The 16,596-nt window shown below is 39.1% G+C and overlaps 2 protein-coding genes across 2 annotated transcripts in view; one reads left to right on the top strand and one right to left on the bottom strand.

The window, feature by feature from the left end:
- The window catches only part of ddx11 (DEAD/H (Asp-Glu-Ala-Asp/His) box helicase 11), a 25,300-nt gene extending 24,100 nt beyond the window's left edge, over positions 1–1,200 (bottom strand). Inside the window, exon 1 of the mRNA XM_079825348.1 lies at positions 905–1,200. Within this exon, the coding sequence (XP_079681474.1) occupies positions 905–937 (33 nt within the window). The 5' untranslated portion in view covers positions 938–1,200. The remainder of the gene's footprint in view (positions 1–904) is intronic.
- On the top strand, positions 814–16,100 carry fkbp4 (FKBP prolyl isomerase 4). Its single transcript, XM_079825350.1, has 10 exons — positions 814–1,176; positions 2,097–2,241; positions 3,170–3,312; positions 3,399–3,519; positions 6,073–6,229; positions 6,309–6,399; positions 6,712–6,795; positions 11,455–11,640; positions 14,261–14,500; positions 14,602–16,100. The coding sequence occupies exons 1-10, from the start codon at positions 1,087–1,089 to the stop codon at positions 14,695–14,697; spliced, it is 1,353 nt and encodes a 450-aa protein (XP_079681476.1). The 5' UTR covers positions 814–1,086; the 3' UTR covers positions 14,698–16,100.
- Positions 16,101–16,596: the final 496 nt, after the last annotated feature.

The following is a 16,596-nucleotide window of genomic DNA, read 5'->3' on the forward strand; positions in this document are numbered from 1 at the left end:
ATTTTATTTTATTACAGATTTATTTTAATGACTTAAGGTTGTTTTTAATATTTTTAATTTTAGTTAACATTAACAACATGGCTTTCTGGAATCTGTCGTTCTTTTATTTAAACATCAGTAATGTTTTGTTTAAAGTGTCTGTCTATTTACGATCTTTCTATCTATCTATCTATCTATCTATCTATCTATCTATCTATCTATCTATCTATCTATCTATCTATCTATTTATCTGTCTGTCTGTCTGTCTGTCTGTCTGTCTGTCTGTCTGTCTGTCTGTCAGTCAGTCAATCAATCAATCAATCAGTCTGTCTGTCTATCTGTCCGTCTGTCTGTCTATCTATCTGTCAGTCTGTCCGTCTGTCTATCTATCTATCTATCAGTCTGTCTATTTGTCTGTCTGTCTATCTGTTTGTCTGTCTGTATTTGTCTATGAGTAAATTCTGACACTATTAATGTGTAACCTACTTTTTGTGTTTTTGTTGTGTTTATGTCGTTTGTTGTATATGTTAATTTTATTTTAAACAATCTTATTATTCTCTTTTAATACAGTAATAGAGTACAGTAGGCTATGCCATGGGAAACTTTATAGTATAGCTACATGCAAATTGTATAAATATGTATAAAATATAAATTCAATATATAATGTTATTTATTATACACATAAAGTGATTTGAATATAGTCTACAATATAATCAGATCACAAACATTAAACGCCTTTTCCGTTAATGACTGTAGTTAACATTTTAGCGACGGTGCCTAAATTTGCAGTCAGTTCTAGACTCTGCAAGCTCTGGAAAGTTCGCTGAGTCTCTCGCTTCAGTTTCCAGCAGCGGGGCCGCACGTTATATAAACGCCTCGCTCAGCCCGTTTGCGGACTCAAACCCCACATTTAACGGACACTAACCTTCAAATTCGCACTGTAGAGCACCAAGTCCATTCCTAATAGCGATATTAAAGCCGTTTAGTTCTGCAGACGTCGAGTCTTCAGTGATTTCTTTAAAGGGAAGACCTCCGAGAGCCGCTCTGTGAGGATAGTAGATCTATTGTTTGGGCTGTTTTAAAGTACATTTTCAGATTAAATCAAAGATGACTGCAGAAGAGGTGGTAAATGAAGGTTGCAGCATCCCCGTCGAGGGTGAAGACATCACCCCAAAGAAAGATGGAGGTGTTTTAAAGGTAAATACTGCAGTGCACTGAGCCGCATTGACTCCATGAGGGAGGTGTGACTGACTGAATGCATGTAACGTAGAGCCAATGTTTATCTCTCTTAGCTCACTTCACTGCAGTTGTAGCTGTTCTGTGCAGTCAAATAAGTCGAATAAATGTGTTTGGTTTATTTGAGCGTTATGAACTGGCTTAGAACACCGCCTGTTGCTAATTTTGCAGCATTGCTAGATCTTTCTAGCGTAACGTTAGCGATCTTGTCTATCTTAAAGGGACAGTTAACCCTTTTGTCATCATTCACTCGCTCTCAATGTCTAACACTATACATTAGGACTATCTTTCTTATGTGAGCCACAAAAGTAGATGTTACAAAATGTTAGCGATTGGCAGCTCCCTTTCACTTTCATTGCATCTTGTCCTACACTACGAAAGCGAAAGGCGACTGATACTGTCATTATGACTAACATCTCCTTTTGTGTTCCATAGACACAATAATTAAGTAATCAAGTTTTGCAACAACACGAGGGCGAGTAAGTAATGGCATAAAAATATAATTTGTAGGTGAATTTCCGTTTAATTTAAGTGTGTTGCAATATTGTTGTTCTGTTTGCAGTGATTAACCACGTGCAATGTCCAGTAAACATTAACACTGTCATCCCATTTGTATTCATATACAAGTGACACATTTATGTTTGGGATAATGAAACAAAATGCGTATGAATGGCCTCTAATTTTAATGTGCAATATAGCACACCTAATTTGCTACATACAAACGTTGAGGGAAATATCCGTTGTTATTGTGTAATGTGTCATTAATGTAAGTATTAGGCGTGAACATCTTTCTGCCCTGCGGTCTTTCAAGATTGACAGGTCACAGGTGTAGTGCAGTGCGACTAACAGATTGATGATTAATCTCTTTCTCTTTACTACAGATGGTCAAGAAGGAGGGTACAGGCTCTGAGTTGCCTATGACTGGTGATAAAGTATTTGTGCACTATGTCGGAACACTGCTTGATGGCACACAGTTCGACTCCAGCCGTGATCGAGGGGAGAAGTTCTCCTTTGAGCTTGGCAAAGGTGGGTATTTTAAAGGGTACATAACACACACAGTTTCTCAAGTTAATCTTGAGTACCTATAGAGTAGTATTGCATCCTTCGTATCTCCTCTTTAGTTTTATCACATTTATAAAAGACAGATACGCTGTTCCGATTCTTTCCGAAAACAGCCGAGCTCATGGAGGCGTGTAGTGGGCAGCGCTACAGAGTCACGAGAACGCACACACACACACAATACATCAACGCATTATCCCTGGATAACTTTTGATTCACTATATGTTTGTGTTATGTACATTATATGTACTTGCACGCCGATTACCAACAAAACACAGACATTTGATGCAGTTTCACTCACTGCCTGCGGTTTCACGCTGGGTTATGTGGGAAGCTGAACAAGGTTATCTTTCCCTCAACCAAAAACACGCTTCTTTAGTGACATTGTTGATTTCAGGTCTAAAAACAAAATGACAGCGCTGCCGACGGCTTCCGTAACCCGAACAAAGTTTTTTGATGGGCGTTCTCTTGTTCTGGTTGATGTGTGCACACGCTCATCCAGGGTCATACTCGAAAAAAACTCTCCGAAGCTTATTTGAATCCTGAACGAGTGTATTTTGCCCAGAAATACTCCGTCATACATCCAACTCGTTTTTTCAAATTTTGGCTATGTTTAGCATTAGAATCCAACTCTTTAACAGTGTAAATAAGTTAGAATGCATGAAATGGCATTAGACCCCCTTCAAAGTTAAGTGGATTAAATGTTAGTGTACCCTCTCTGACACTTAAACAGGCTGTTGGTACTGTAGATTTATGTGGGAAAAAACACACAATGGAATGGAAGCAGTGACATGATTTCTTCCATATAGAGCGCTGCAGAAATCTAGAATAGAGCAAAACATCTTTGAGCATGCCAAGTCAACCACTTTAAACCATTATTTGCTCTGTCTCACAGGTCAGGTGATCAAAGCATGGGACATTGGTGTGGCGACGATGAAGATTGGAGAGATCTGCCAATTGGTTTGCAAACCCGAGTATGCCTACGGAGCTGCTGGCAGCCCACCCAAAATCCCACCCAACGCTACCCTTGTGTTCCAGGTGAGCTCCAGACGCATGCAAACAGACTACTCAGAGTATTACAACGGGAGTTTTTGTATTGACGTGTCGATTTGTTTGTCTGGCAGGTGGAGTTGTTTGAGTTTCATGGGGAGGACATCACAGATGAAGAAGATGGTGGAATTATTCGCAGGATCATCACTAAGGGGGAGGGCTACACAAAGCCTAATGAGAGTGCATCTGTGGAGGGTAAAACAAACTGTTCTTATTCTTATAGAGGACCTATTATGCTTTTGTTGTTGCTGTTTGAGAATGTAAAATGTCTGCAAAGTTACACAGCACAAAGTCCACTCCGTAGGGAGTTCCCTATCAGTATCTGAACTCCATTTAACACTTGGATTGTAGTCTTGAGTTTTCTTCTGGGAATGTACATTTCACAATATTCCTGATTTAAATAATTCCCGCCCAATGCATAAGCATAAAAGTGGTGAGGCATGGTTAAGTTCTGTTAAAGGGATAGTTCACCCAAAAATGAAATTTATCCCATGGATTTACTCACCCTCAAGCCATCCTAGGTGTATATGACTTTCTTCTTTCAGACGAAATTAAAATATTACAAATATCTTGGCTCTTCCAAGCTTTATAATGGCAGTGAATGGTAAATGAGACTTTGAAGGTCATTCTAAAAGTACTCCACATGGCTCCAGGGGGTTAATAATGGCTTGTTTCCGCCGAACGGCGTGGTGCGGTTCTGTACAGTACAGTGCGACAATTCGGTGTCCGTAAAAGACCGTAACCCTGATCTGGCTTGTGTTTCCACCACCAACATTATAATTATGACGGGTGTGATGTAGCGATCAACGTCATTCTTGTGCGAAGAAGAAAGTGACGCAGTAAACAACAATGGAGGACATGCAGCAGATCTTGTTCTTGCTTCTCGGCATGTGGCTGTTTGTCTCAAGAAGACGACACGCTTTGTTTGAACCCAGGCTGCAAGGAAAAACACAGCCGAAAAAGCACATGCAAGTGACGATTCTCTGTCAACCAATCGACGTTCTGCAGTGAGTCTAGCTCCACCCTTTAGCACCGGACTACTGTGCTAGTTATCCCAACAGAAGGATGCCAAAAAAGTGGTACGGTTTGGAATTAGGATACCATTCACAACTTCTGACAATGGAAACGACAAAAATTGTGTACCGTGCTGAACTGTACTGAACCAAACCGCACAGTAATATCCATATTTAAATCTTTATATTATATTTAATACTTCATATTTAAGACTCTTTGGGACTTTTCTCACATACCTCATAGACTCAAAGGCTCATTATGCGGTTCTTTGTCCTCTCAGGTGTAAATCACAGCATTATTCATGATCATTCACACCCCTTCGCATACGGTCTTACAAACTTTAAATCAATATATATTGTTTTATGTGAATGAGTAGGCACAATGATTCTCACATCAATTTGAAGCAAAAACTCTAGGCAACAAAACCCATTAGTCAAAAGTCTTGTGGACATATCTACTGTGTTCTACCTTAATTCAGTGACATATAAATGTTTTGTTTTTTCAAAAAACACGCATAAACGTTAGGGGTGGGAGAAAAGGTTGATGCATCGCGATTCGTTCAACTGAAAAAAGCACAAATGTCAGAGCATGTCAACTTCTTAAGGGCCCCAAAACTTCTAGGGGTTGAATATGGATATTTTTCTCACACATCACTTCACTTCAGAAGGCCTTTATTAACCCCCCGGAGCCATGTGGAGTACTTTTAGAATGGATGGATGCGCTTTTTTTACCTTCAAAATCTCATTTACCATTCACTGCCATTATAAAGCTTGGAAGAGCAATGGTATTTTTTAATGTTACTCTAATTGTGTTCGTCTGAAAACAATAAAGTCATATACACCTAGGATGGCTTGAGGGTGAGTAAATTATGGGATCATTTTCATTTTTGGGTGAACTATCCCTTTAAGGCTACGTCTACATTAATCCGGATACATTTGAAAACGGCATTTTCGTTTTAAAACGCTCTCCGTCCACACTAGCGTTATCAAGCGTTTTCCAAAAGTTTCTTGTCCCCACTGAAACGTCAGAAAATGCTAAATTCACCTTACTGTGCATGTGTTAAACCTCATAAAATCTCACCGAACATTTTATACATAGCACATAACAGGCACAATAGCAGTTTAAACATGAATACCTATTGGTACATTATGTGTCACATGACTAAACATGCGTCATTGTTTTCAAATACCTCAGTTTTCACAGTCCACACTACAACACAAAGACGGCATTTTCAAATTGATCTGCTTTGGAGAGCGTTTTCAAAAAGTTTTCGTATAACAAAAACACTGTGTTTACTGTGGACATGGCCTAAGTGTGTTGAAACTCGCAATTATGGTAAGGGAGCTGACATTTCTGAAACGCACTCAAAAAAGATGACTAATCATAACACACCTGTCCATCAATTAGAGCACATTGTGCCTTTTGGAAGGAGGGGCTTCATAAAGACATGAACTAAACAGAGCATTACTGACAGACCGTGAAGAGAGGGTCAGCAATTGTGTAAAATGTGTGGTGAAAAATGTGTTTTTTGAATATTCAAGTAAAAATAAAATCAAGACTTAAAAAGGCATAGTATGGCCTTAAGAACCCATAAAAGGAGAGCAGTTCATCTGCACGGCATTCTGCAAGTGTCCACTAAATGCAAATGTTTTCAGAAGAATGAAGCAAACTAATTTAATCATTCCTTGTTAATGCACCTTTGTCATAGTTAATTTGTCCTTTTCTTTGGTTTAGTGTGTTTGGTGGGCCGCCACGAAGAGCATGTTTTTGACGAGCGTGAGTTGAAGTTTGAGGTGGGAGATGGAGAGAGTCTTGGTCTGCCTCCAGGAGTAGAGAAAGCCTTGCAGTCCATGGAGCAGGGAGAGGAGGCGCTCTTCACCATCAAACCAAAGTAAACGCACGTTTCTTACACCTGTGCACAATATATGTGAATGTGTGGATGTTTTAATTCATTTATTTATGAATCTCAGGTATGGCTATGGGACTGCTGGCAGCGACAAATTCAACATTCCACCTAATGCTACACTGCAGTACACCATCAAACTGAAAGCATTTGAGAAGGTCAGTGTGTCCTCCTAAATAAAAGCAGTGCATAGCTATATTTACACCCACATTACTCGGTATATGGGGATATTATGTTATGGGGGTTTATATTGTAGGGAACTTGTGGGTTTGCAATATAAAATTAACCGTATCGTGATGTAGGATTGTGGTCTTTGAATCCACCCCTAAGTACAACAGTAATGTATGATATAATGTTTTTTTAAGCTTTAAAAAAAATAATAATATTACAGACCGTAAATGATCAGTTATGCAGTAATGTCTTTACACAGTCATTGTCATGAGATTAAGATGCTCTGTCCTGTCACACAGGCCAAAGAATCCTGGGAGATGAACTCGAGTGAGAAACTGGAACAGAGCATCATCGTCAAAGAGAAAGGAACGCAGTATTTTAAGGTAGACGCAATGTCATGCACACCGACATGTATTTATGCTCCACATCCCATTTTAATCTAATAGTAGTATACCGGTTTCAATTTCGAGTGCAATGTATTTTTCAAGCGCCATACCAGTACATACCTGAAACAATTGACCCTTTGCAAAGACCCACCCCCTTTAGTTACTGTTGCTATGTCCGACAAGGCATGGCGCTCTGACAGCACACATCATGTTCTCACACAGTGGAAAATGCATTGTGGAGCAAAGAGGACACTGACAGCAAACAATAAATACTGTTTTGTGACTCTTTATTGTGTGGCCACAGATCATCACTGTAGCGCCTCAGTTCAATCATCTCTTCCTACTAGTTTACGGACGGAATCACAGAATCTAGTAGGGGTGCACCGATCCGACTTTTTCAGTCCCGATACCGATACCGATGCCTGGGCTTTGTGTATCTGTCGATACCCGATACCGATCCGATATATTGTTGAATTAATAATAAACTGTATATCTTCCACCTTATACCTTCCTTGAAGAGACTAAAGGCACCAGACTTTACTAACTAAACATAACTAAGACAAAATAACAGATGTATGTAAGGTGTTGAATTCTTATTTATTTAAAAAACAATTGTGCATTCAAATCTAAAATAGAATGTAATCTAACTTCTTTAAATAAATAAAATGTAGCAGTGGAAACAAAAAACAGTGTATTGGTCAAACATACAATAGTAATCTGACAGTTACCAAACATTTTTACACTACAGATAATTGTTTTGGTATATAATCATATCAATATTAAAAAGTAGCATTACAAATTAACAAATAGTCTAATTTTCTACCATATGCAATTTAATAAAAATTTTCAGCTAGCTAATAACAACTTTGTTCTGGTTTCACCTCACTCCAGATTAAATGATTGTAGGCTAGGCCTATTTATTTTACTACACATTGTCAACAGAAATAAGATGAAATACTGTTGATAATTAAAAATAATTCTTACTACCCACTCTTGCTAAAATGGGTAAGCACACTTGTGTTCTCATTTCAGTTGCGTTCTGAGTAAATTAATAAACTGAGTTCATGAGTTCAGTGTTGGACAGATCAGTTGTTCTGGCCAGTCGTTAAAATGATTCGGTTCAAAGGAGTCATTAGGTCACGAATCGGACATTAGCAGACGCGTTGTGTGCGAATCCCGTCTGTTAGAACATCGCGAAAGATGTCAACACACAGAAAACACTTCATAACTGGATATAATTTGTCTCCCGCTTATTGAAAGTATGCTTTATGTCAGCTGGTCAGAGAAGAGTCAATGTTTTTTGAGCGCAATTCACACCCAGTGATAATTCAAGGACAAAATTGTCCGAATGTGTCACGTGCAACATGGTTTCGGTCTTCCGAGCTTTTGATTTGGATTAATATGTGAAATATGAGAGCGAACACTGATTATTTTGAAGACCCAGAGAGCGCGCGCGGGGGAGGAGCTCTCAGATCAGTCTCTCTGTCACTCAGTCACAAGCGCAGCATCTGTTCTACATCACTCGTAAATCACAATAACTCATCAAATTAGGCTTTGGCCGTCAAAAAAATGTCAATGCAGGAAAGACCCTGACTTTGCAGTAATACCCTCGAAACAGCGACGAACTAGTTGGCGTGGCAAGCGTGAAATATCTCCTCCACACAGCCGACTCTCTGGCTCGCTCCCTTCTAGCATGCGACACACGTGAAGCTGACGAATGACGTAGGTTCTGCTGCGACGGAAAAAAACACCTGGATCGGCTTGTGGATCTGTTAATTTTTCCGATCCAGCTATTTTGTCAGTATCGCGGCCGATATCCGATCCTAATATCGGATCGGTGCACCCCTAGAATCTAGTCACAAATGGAACTTTCTGTACTAAGTGGAATGTCATGGAATTTGGCAGATTTGAATGTATAAATCAAAAATAGGGCTGTACAGGGAATTAAATCATGATCTGGACTAGTGTCTGTGAATACTGCTATGTAAATCTGAAGTCCATGACCGCTACCACCAGCTGTTTCACTGCATTGGAATTTAAGATGACACAAGTAAAGTTTTGTTTTTAATTTTCCACCTTGATAAACTTATTTAATTTTTTATATATTGTTGAATGTGGTTTGTGATTATTTCAAAGGCTATTTCAAAAGCCGATCTCGTGCTTTGACTACGCTGGTTGATGACCAGAACTCATTTGACCCTTATGCATGTTCACGCAGACATTGGTTAAAAACTAAATATAGAAATCTTGATTAAAGCATTCATCGGTATTAGGGGCCGTTCACACCGAACAAGTTTTTCCTTTCCACTGCTCTACTTTTCCATAGTCATGTAAACATGCGCTTGATGGATGTGTTTAACCACGTCTCATGTTTTTCAAAGTAAAAACGCATTCTGTGTGAACCGGTGTTCTGCCGAATAATGATACCTATCAGATTGTGCTACCAACACTATATTTGCAAAGGTTTAGGGTAGGGCTAGGTATGGGCATTAATAAAACAACCGGCCCTAACTCCTGAGCGCCAAACTACATTTGAGTATCATATGGTTAGATGCAGATTTTTGTGCTGCTATTGTGTAGTGAAACATACAGTGTTAAATTACATTTATCATGCCATTAATCATAAGTTCAAGGCGTTTTCATATAACTCTGTTCATCTATAAGTGTTGTTTGGGCTGTTTAATATTAGGATTTTGTTTAAAATGCCCCCCAGCACCCCCTAATAAAATATGTTCCCACGGCTATGCTGAAGACTGCATTTTCTGTATGTCTCTGTGTGAATGAGCACCACGGTTTCATCTAATACACACTTAGGCTACTGAAGCGTGCGTAACACTTGTGGTGTTTTCAGTGTCTGCCGTCTCACTATGAGGACATGAATTTCATTTCTTTTAAACACTACATTTGCAACAAAAAAATTTGATTAATGATTACATTTTAAAAGTAACTAAACTGTTTGTTTTATAAATTAATTTGATTACCACCATTTTTGAAAGTACATTTTTATTTGATATTGTATATTCTTTGTACTCCTGACAGCAAAATAATCCACTATAAACCTATATAAAGGTCCAGTCATGAAAAGAAAAAAGTACTGTGATATACCATTAAAGGTCCCATGGCATGACATTTTCATTTTATGAGGTATTTCAACATTAATATGAGTTCCCCTAGCCTGAATATTGTCCCCAAGTGGATAGAAATGTTGATTGGTGTAAAACCGAGTTCTGGCTGTCTTTCTCTGCCTTTGAGAAAATGACAGGCCAGACTGGCCAATCCTGAAGTCTCCTGTTATGACGTCCACACAGGAACGTTACCTCCCTTTCCTCCGCCCAGAGAATCTGGCACGCCCATGCAAGCGCTATATTTGTGGCTTGTAAACGAGTGAATGCTGGCAGTTTCTCAGTGTTTGGATGTACAAATGAAAACAGAAGTCTTTTTTCAGTTCCTTCTGATCTGTGATCAGTGATTTCTTATGTGTAGCTAATTATTTATTATTTGTGCACACACTGCGGCTTCTCTCTCTCCCGACAGAACGGTGTTTTCGTGTTTTCTATCTTGTGAGTCAGTGTTTTTGTACGTCCTCGTCGCGTCTATCTGTTCTACAATGTGCATACAGTCATGAGTTTTTGCACAACATCGGCAGACTCACATCTCTTTAGAGATAAACCTCACGCACGCCGAAGCTCGGGCTGCACTGACCGGTCGGCCTTCAACATCCCCGACCCCCAGTACTGCATCTGGCCCACAGCGGAGGCACCAAACGCGGCGCGAGATTAAGCAGACGGGGGGTAAGCGTGAGGGTATCCGGCTAGGCTAGCCAGCTATCCCCACAATAAACTGGATTACATTAGATTACTGCTGTTGTGTATTTGTTTGCGCTGTGTACTCAATGCGCGTCACTGACGCTTTTCATATGATAGGAAAATATCTAAAAATAATGCTATAATCAACACTTACTAAGTCGTTCATCTCGCTGTAATGGTACATTGCATGTGTTACAAAGTTGGTAGAATAATGATGAAGACGGACTCGGCGTGACTGGGGCTCGTGTTTATTCAGAACTCTCAGATACAAACACAATAAACTCGCGCTGACAGACAGCGCTCTCCGACTAGAAATAAACGAATAACCTGAAGTATATGCTAGTAACTACAACAGTTCACTGAACTGAGACATGCTGAAAACTGATGAGAAGTGAACTCCGGTCCATCCGTCTCTCTGGCAGCAGATCGTGCCTCGTAGACCTCGTGAAACCACGCCCCCTCCGCTCATTTCTAATTCAAAGATGTCAGCCAATCACAACAGTGGGCGTTTTTACTGAAGTCTCACAGCAGACACACCTCTTGAAACAGGGCATTCAGCCAGAGGACAAACAGCAGTATAGAAAAAATGCCTTTTATTTCTAAATTATGACATTTTATGATGTAAAAATCATACTAACAATATAAGTACACCTCAGGAAACATTATAAAATAATAGAAAAATGCCATGCCATGGGACCTTTAAAACCACCAGAATCTTAAAAGAACTGCAATACAGTATACTATTGTAAGATCTATTCATTGTACAAGATCACCACAATGATGACAGTGTTTGTTATGAGGCTGCTCTTGAATGATTTGTTTCAAAAATTTGAGTGTTTTGTCTGCACAGGAGGCGAAATACAAGCAGGCAGCTGTGCAGTACAAACGCATTGTGTCCTGGTTAGAGCACGAGTCCAGTATGGAGCCGAAAGAAGAAGAGAAAGCCAAAGGGCTGCGATTGGCTGCTCACCTCAACCTAGCTATGTGCTACTTAAAGCTGCATGAAGCAAGTCTTGCCCTCGAGAATTGTGACAAGGTAGGAAATTAATCCTTAAAGGTCCCGTTTTTCGTGTTTTTTTGAAGCTTTGATTGTGTTTACAGTGTGCAATATAACATGTGTTCATGTTTCGCGTGTAAAAAAACACAGTATTTTTCACACAATTTACTTATCTGTATACCGCTGTTTTCACTGTCCTCAAAACGGCTTGAAAGATTTCCCTGTTCTATGAAGTCCCTCCTTCAGAAACACGTAACGAGTTCTGATTGTGCCAGCGGTTCCCGTGTTGTGATTCGACAGCAGCTTAGGGCAAAAGGTCACGGAAACCGGAAAGGTCACGCCTCTCACCATAACGGGGATGCATGCGCTCAATGATCTCTAAGTACAGCGTCCCTGGGAAAGCCAAACAAAGGTGACTTGACTCCGGGATGAAAATAACAGCGTCTCGACGACATGGCAACAAACAAACTATACGAACGCAACCGAACGCAACACTTCCTATTCTCCACGCGGGAGCAACAAGACCACGCCCCCTTTTTCGCGTGTTCTTGTGGGCGGAGGTTAGTCGACATACTGCTCTACTGACGTAATTAAAGCAGGAAATACCAGGATGTAGTCCTAACCAGCCGTTCGCTGTAGGCTTTGAAAGGGAACTTCTGTTTAATAAAATATCTCGCTTGGCATTGAACTTTGAGCTTTATAATTTTACAGGTATTATAAATGCTCTAACAGCAACATTACACACTAACTAAAGTTTGAAAAATGGGATCACGAAGAACAGGACCTTTTAGCATGGTTTAAGATAGTCATATTCAAGGGCTGCTAAAGTTAATACATCATATTTAATTTTTTGCATTTAGCGGACACTTCTATCCATTGCATTAATGCATTTATCAATTCATGCATTCAGACCTATTCCTATCGCTTATTCAAAACAAAGGCGTAGCTTTTATTATGCTGCAGATGACCGATTCTGCTTGTCACGCTGGTCATGTGTGTGGGCTAACGCAGCGCTTTTGATTAGTTTTCTGTCGATGAATGTACCCAAACAGTTGCTCACCTGTCTAATGAAACGCATAATATATTAAAGCGTCTTTGGTGTTTCCATGGTTTCTACAAAATAAAATCGAGGGGAACGCGGGTATGATGTCACTGATTGACGAGGCATGGACACTGTGTCCTAGTTAAAATGGCTTATTTCTCTGGATTTAAACATTCTTGGAAACATATGGGATAATGCAAGTACAACAGTCAACAATATATATAACATGGTTCTAGTGATTTTGGGATATTTTAATCCAAAAAACTTGCATATTGTGCCTTTTAAGGAGCAAAATCAATTATTGTAAATTAGCATTTCATGTAGCATTTCATATTGCTGCTCATATATCAAGTTTAAAAGGGAAAAAGGGACAAGAGTTGCTCTTAATGAGATTTCACACTTCAGTCCTCTTTTAAAAGAACAAAACTTGCTCAGTGGTACCCAGTTAATACCGAATAGATTCTGTTATCACATTACTTACTCAATTCTATTTTAAATAATACTTATAAATAATGATTTAATAATCACAAGAGGCCTTATTGGCTGCGTTTACACTGGCACAAAAAAAAAAAAAATTCTTTCTCCTTTTTTTTCCCGCATTTGATCTGAGCACTTCCAAATGTGGTTTTAAATTAGATACATATCCGATGTCTGGATATCTGACCTATGTCTAAGCATGTATATCTGATTTCCCTTGGAATTCCAAGCCACAAGGCAAGGGTGACACGTTTGGTCACAAAGATGGCTTGTTAATGTCGTATTATGAAGCAGACGTGCTTGTATTCGCTCGCACTAAAACTCACAGCTTTTTTTTTTACTGAGGTGGAAACTTTATATAGTTAAGAGTGCACACAGAAACATTCAGGAGAATAAAAACTGGTTTTCAACCGCTGACCCATAAATTGTATAAATAAAACCGCTTTGCTACTGAAATCTACATTATATTTCATAACAATGAGGTGATAACTTTGCTGTTTTTGTACATAAACAAGCTTCACTAGACGCATTCTGTAATTCTCCCTCTCTCTCTCTCTCTCTCTCTCTCCATTCAAATAAATCTTACTGTGCTCGTTTATTTGACTTAAGAATTCAAGATCTAATGAGCTGTAGATAAAATATCAAACTAATAATACCGTTATTATCTGTTCAGTCAGATTTTGAGCTGCAAACATCCATGACAGCTTTTAACTTGTCCATGCTGGTAAATAATCATGGCCACCCGACGTTAATTTTATAAATAATTTTAGTAAGGCCATTAAATACCAGAGGGTCAACCGTGTCGCATAGTAAAGTGATCACCCGCAGAATCATTCTGGGCGGGGATTAATATAAACACAGATATCGGATACCAGTCGTGTCTAAGGTGAATGTAAACAGGCGGGACTAAAAAATTGGATATGGTCAAAAGATCTGATCTGTGCATTAACACTTGCAGTGTAAATGCAGCCATTGTGATTTTGACTTTAAAAGTCCCAAGGTATTTATTTGGTGGCTAAATGGGATGTTTAGAAATGGTTTCTTACATAAATTGCAGTTAAATTTGACCTTCATTGTGCCCTGCCGAAACTGTTGTTCTCATCTAACCCGTTTTTTTTTTTCTGTTCTTTTTTTGTGAAGGCACTGGAGCTGGATGCAAATAATGAGAAGGCTTTGTTTAGGCGAGGAGAGTCACTGGTTGTCATGAAGGAGTTTGACAGGGCGAGAGCAGACTTCCAGCACGTCACTCAGTTGTATCCAGCCAATAAGGCAGCGAAGAGCCAGATCGCGCTCTGCCAGAAACACATCAAAGAGCAACACGAGAAGGACAAACGCCTCTATGCCAACATGTTCCAGAAGTTTGCAGAGAGAGACGCCAAAGTAAGTGTCTACGGTTACTAGCTCTAAGTCACTGCACAAAAGGTTTACCCGCCAAATATCTGTTGTCTTCCATCTAATATTGTTGTTTTTTTTGTTTTCAGAAGGAGGCGGAGCAAGAAAAGGAGCAGGACAAGAAACCGAATGGTAGTGCAATGGAAATAGAAGAGAACGGAGCCCAGGAACAAACTGCAGCATAATGTCATGCGTTTCTATTATTTACTGTGTTTCGTTTAGTTTTTTTATTTGAAGAGGTTTTTTTTATACCTTCTATAATTTCTGTTCCCCTGAAGTGTGTTAGTGTGAGTGAGGACGCGTGCACGCTTTAGTTTCTAATCTAAAGTAGCGAGATGTTTGCTTTTGTACTGTGGCCAGACACTTATGGCCAGGGTGTGTATGAATGTTTGTGTGTGCATTACTGTAAGGCAGCTAGTCGGCCTGACCATGTTCTCTGCCGCTTATTTACGCTGAGAGACGGTGGAAATAAAACAAACTCATTCTCAGCCTGCGGCTTGTACTGCAGCCTCTCGTGTCGGCCGCAAAACTGATGCTGATCCTTAGAAACTCTCGAGTCGCACTGCTGTACAATAAATCGCTTTTCTGTCCCGTCACTAAACTCTACGTGCATGGACGTGATCACCAGGGCAAAAGACTGTTTTGTTTTCTTTGATTTTCTCTTTCATTTGATTGTTCTTTTTTTTTTTTTTATCGTTCCACTGTTAAATTCTCCACATATAATGTGTACGACTAATCACAACTGGAAACCTTTCGATAGTGAATCTCTGCTGAAGAGTTTTAGAGGAGAAACACGCACCTTTCCTGTGAAGAGCCGTCTAGTCTCTGCTTCCCTCTGTGTGTAGCTTTTTCTGTGATATTGTTCAAGCTGAGAATATCATCAATATAGGGCTGATATGTTTGACATTTTTACAAAGTAAGAACATGAAATTAGACCTGCAGTCTACACTGAGACGTTTTGCAGTTTGCAGATTACCCATGATTTCTCCATAATTGTACTTGCACATTGTAATCTCATGGTGAATTGTCATGGCAGAAGAGGCTCGCTTTACCCTCCAGCGCTGCGTGACGGAGCTCAACCAGGACAGGATTACTGTAGTGTTGGGTGTACAGATTTTTCCCATGTCCTTGATTCTCCTCTGTTGACTAGAACAATAAAACAAACTCAAAATCCTCATGCTGTATTGTCTGGGTTGTAGCATTTAGTACAATGAGAAAGTAGTACAAAAAGGCTCATTATCCCTCTAAAGATGAAATTGCAGTCAGCAAAAATACAGAAAAACTAGATACATGTGAAGCTAATAATCAAACGAATAATCAAGATGTAAGCTGGAATCCTTTCGTTTCCTTAACTGCCATTTGTTATTTAAGAACCATGTGTTCATGGATGATGGAATTGAATAAAATCTTACGTCATGGGCATTTTTATAATGAATATAACTTTTTCTTAATTTATATAAACTTAATTAAGCTGTAAAATATTTTATTGGATAGAAATTGCTATGAAATATTTTAAAAATAGTTCCTGTAATCACAAACAACTAGAAAGGTTATGTCAATGCATTGGTAATAAAAAGTGTAAACCCTTCACAACATTGTTATTGAAACAGTTATAGAAAACAGTTGAAACAGTTATTTTTTTATAGTTTATTTTAATATATTCCTAGTTTTTGTAAATAAAAAGTTTGAAAATAAGCAGCTTTGTCCAGCAGAATTATCAGAAATATCTTGTGGGGCCTTCAAATATTGTCCAAAAAGTTAAGCATCACTGAATTAGGCAGACTTGTTTTCATTAAAATGTACCATGGTTTATGCCACAATCATAATCATGCAAACAGGTGGCATTAGCTTGAGAAGGAAAATGAATAATGCGGAAATAATTGCACAATTGTTGAATCAGAAATATAATTTTGTTGGCTAAGTTGTTAAGGGTTAGTACACCCCAAAATTTCAATTATGTCATTAATTACTCGCCCTCATGTCATTCCAAACCTGTCGTTCATCTTCGGAACACAAATTAAAATATTTTTTGATGAAATCCGAGAGCTTTCTGAACCTAAATAGACAGCAACACAACGCCCACT

This window comes from Gobio gobio (genome assembly GCF_949357685.1).
Source record: "Gobio gobio genome assembly, chromosome: 9".
In the NCBI taxonomy this organism is placed as follows: domain Eukaryota; kingdom Metazoa; phylum Chordata; class Actinopteri; order Cypriniformes; family Gobionidae; genus Gobio; species Gobio gobio.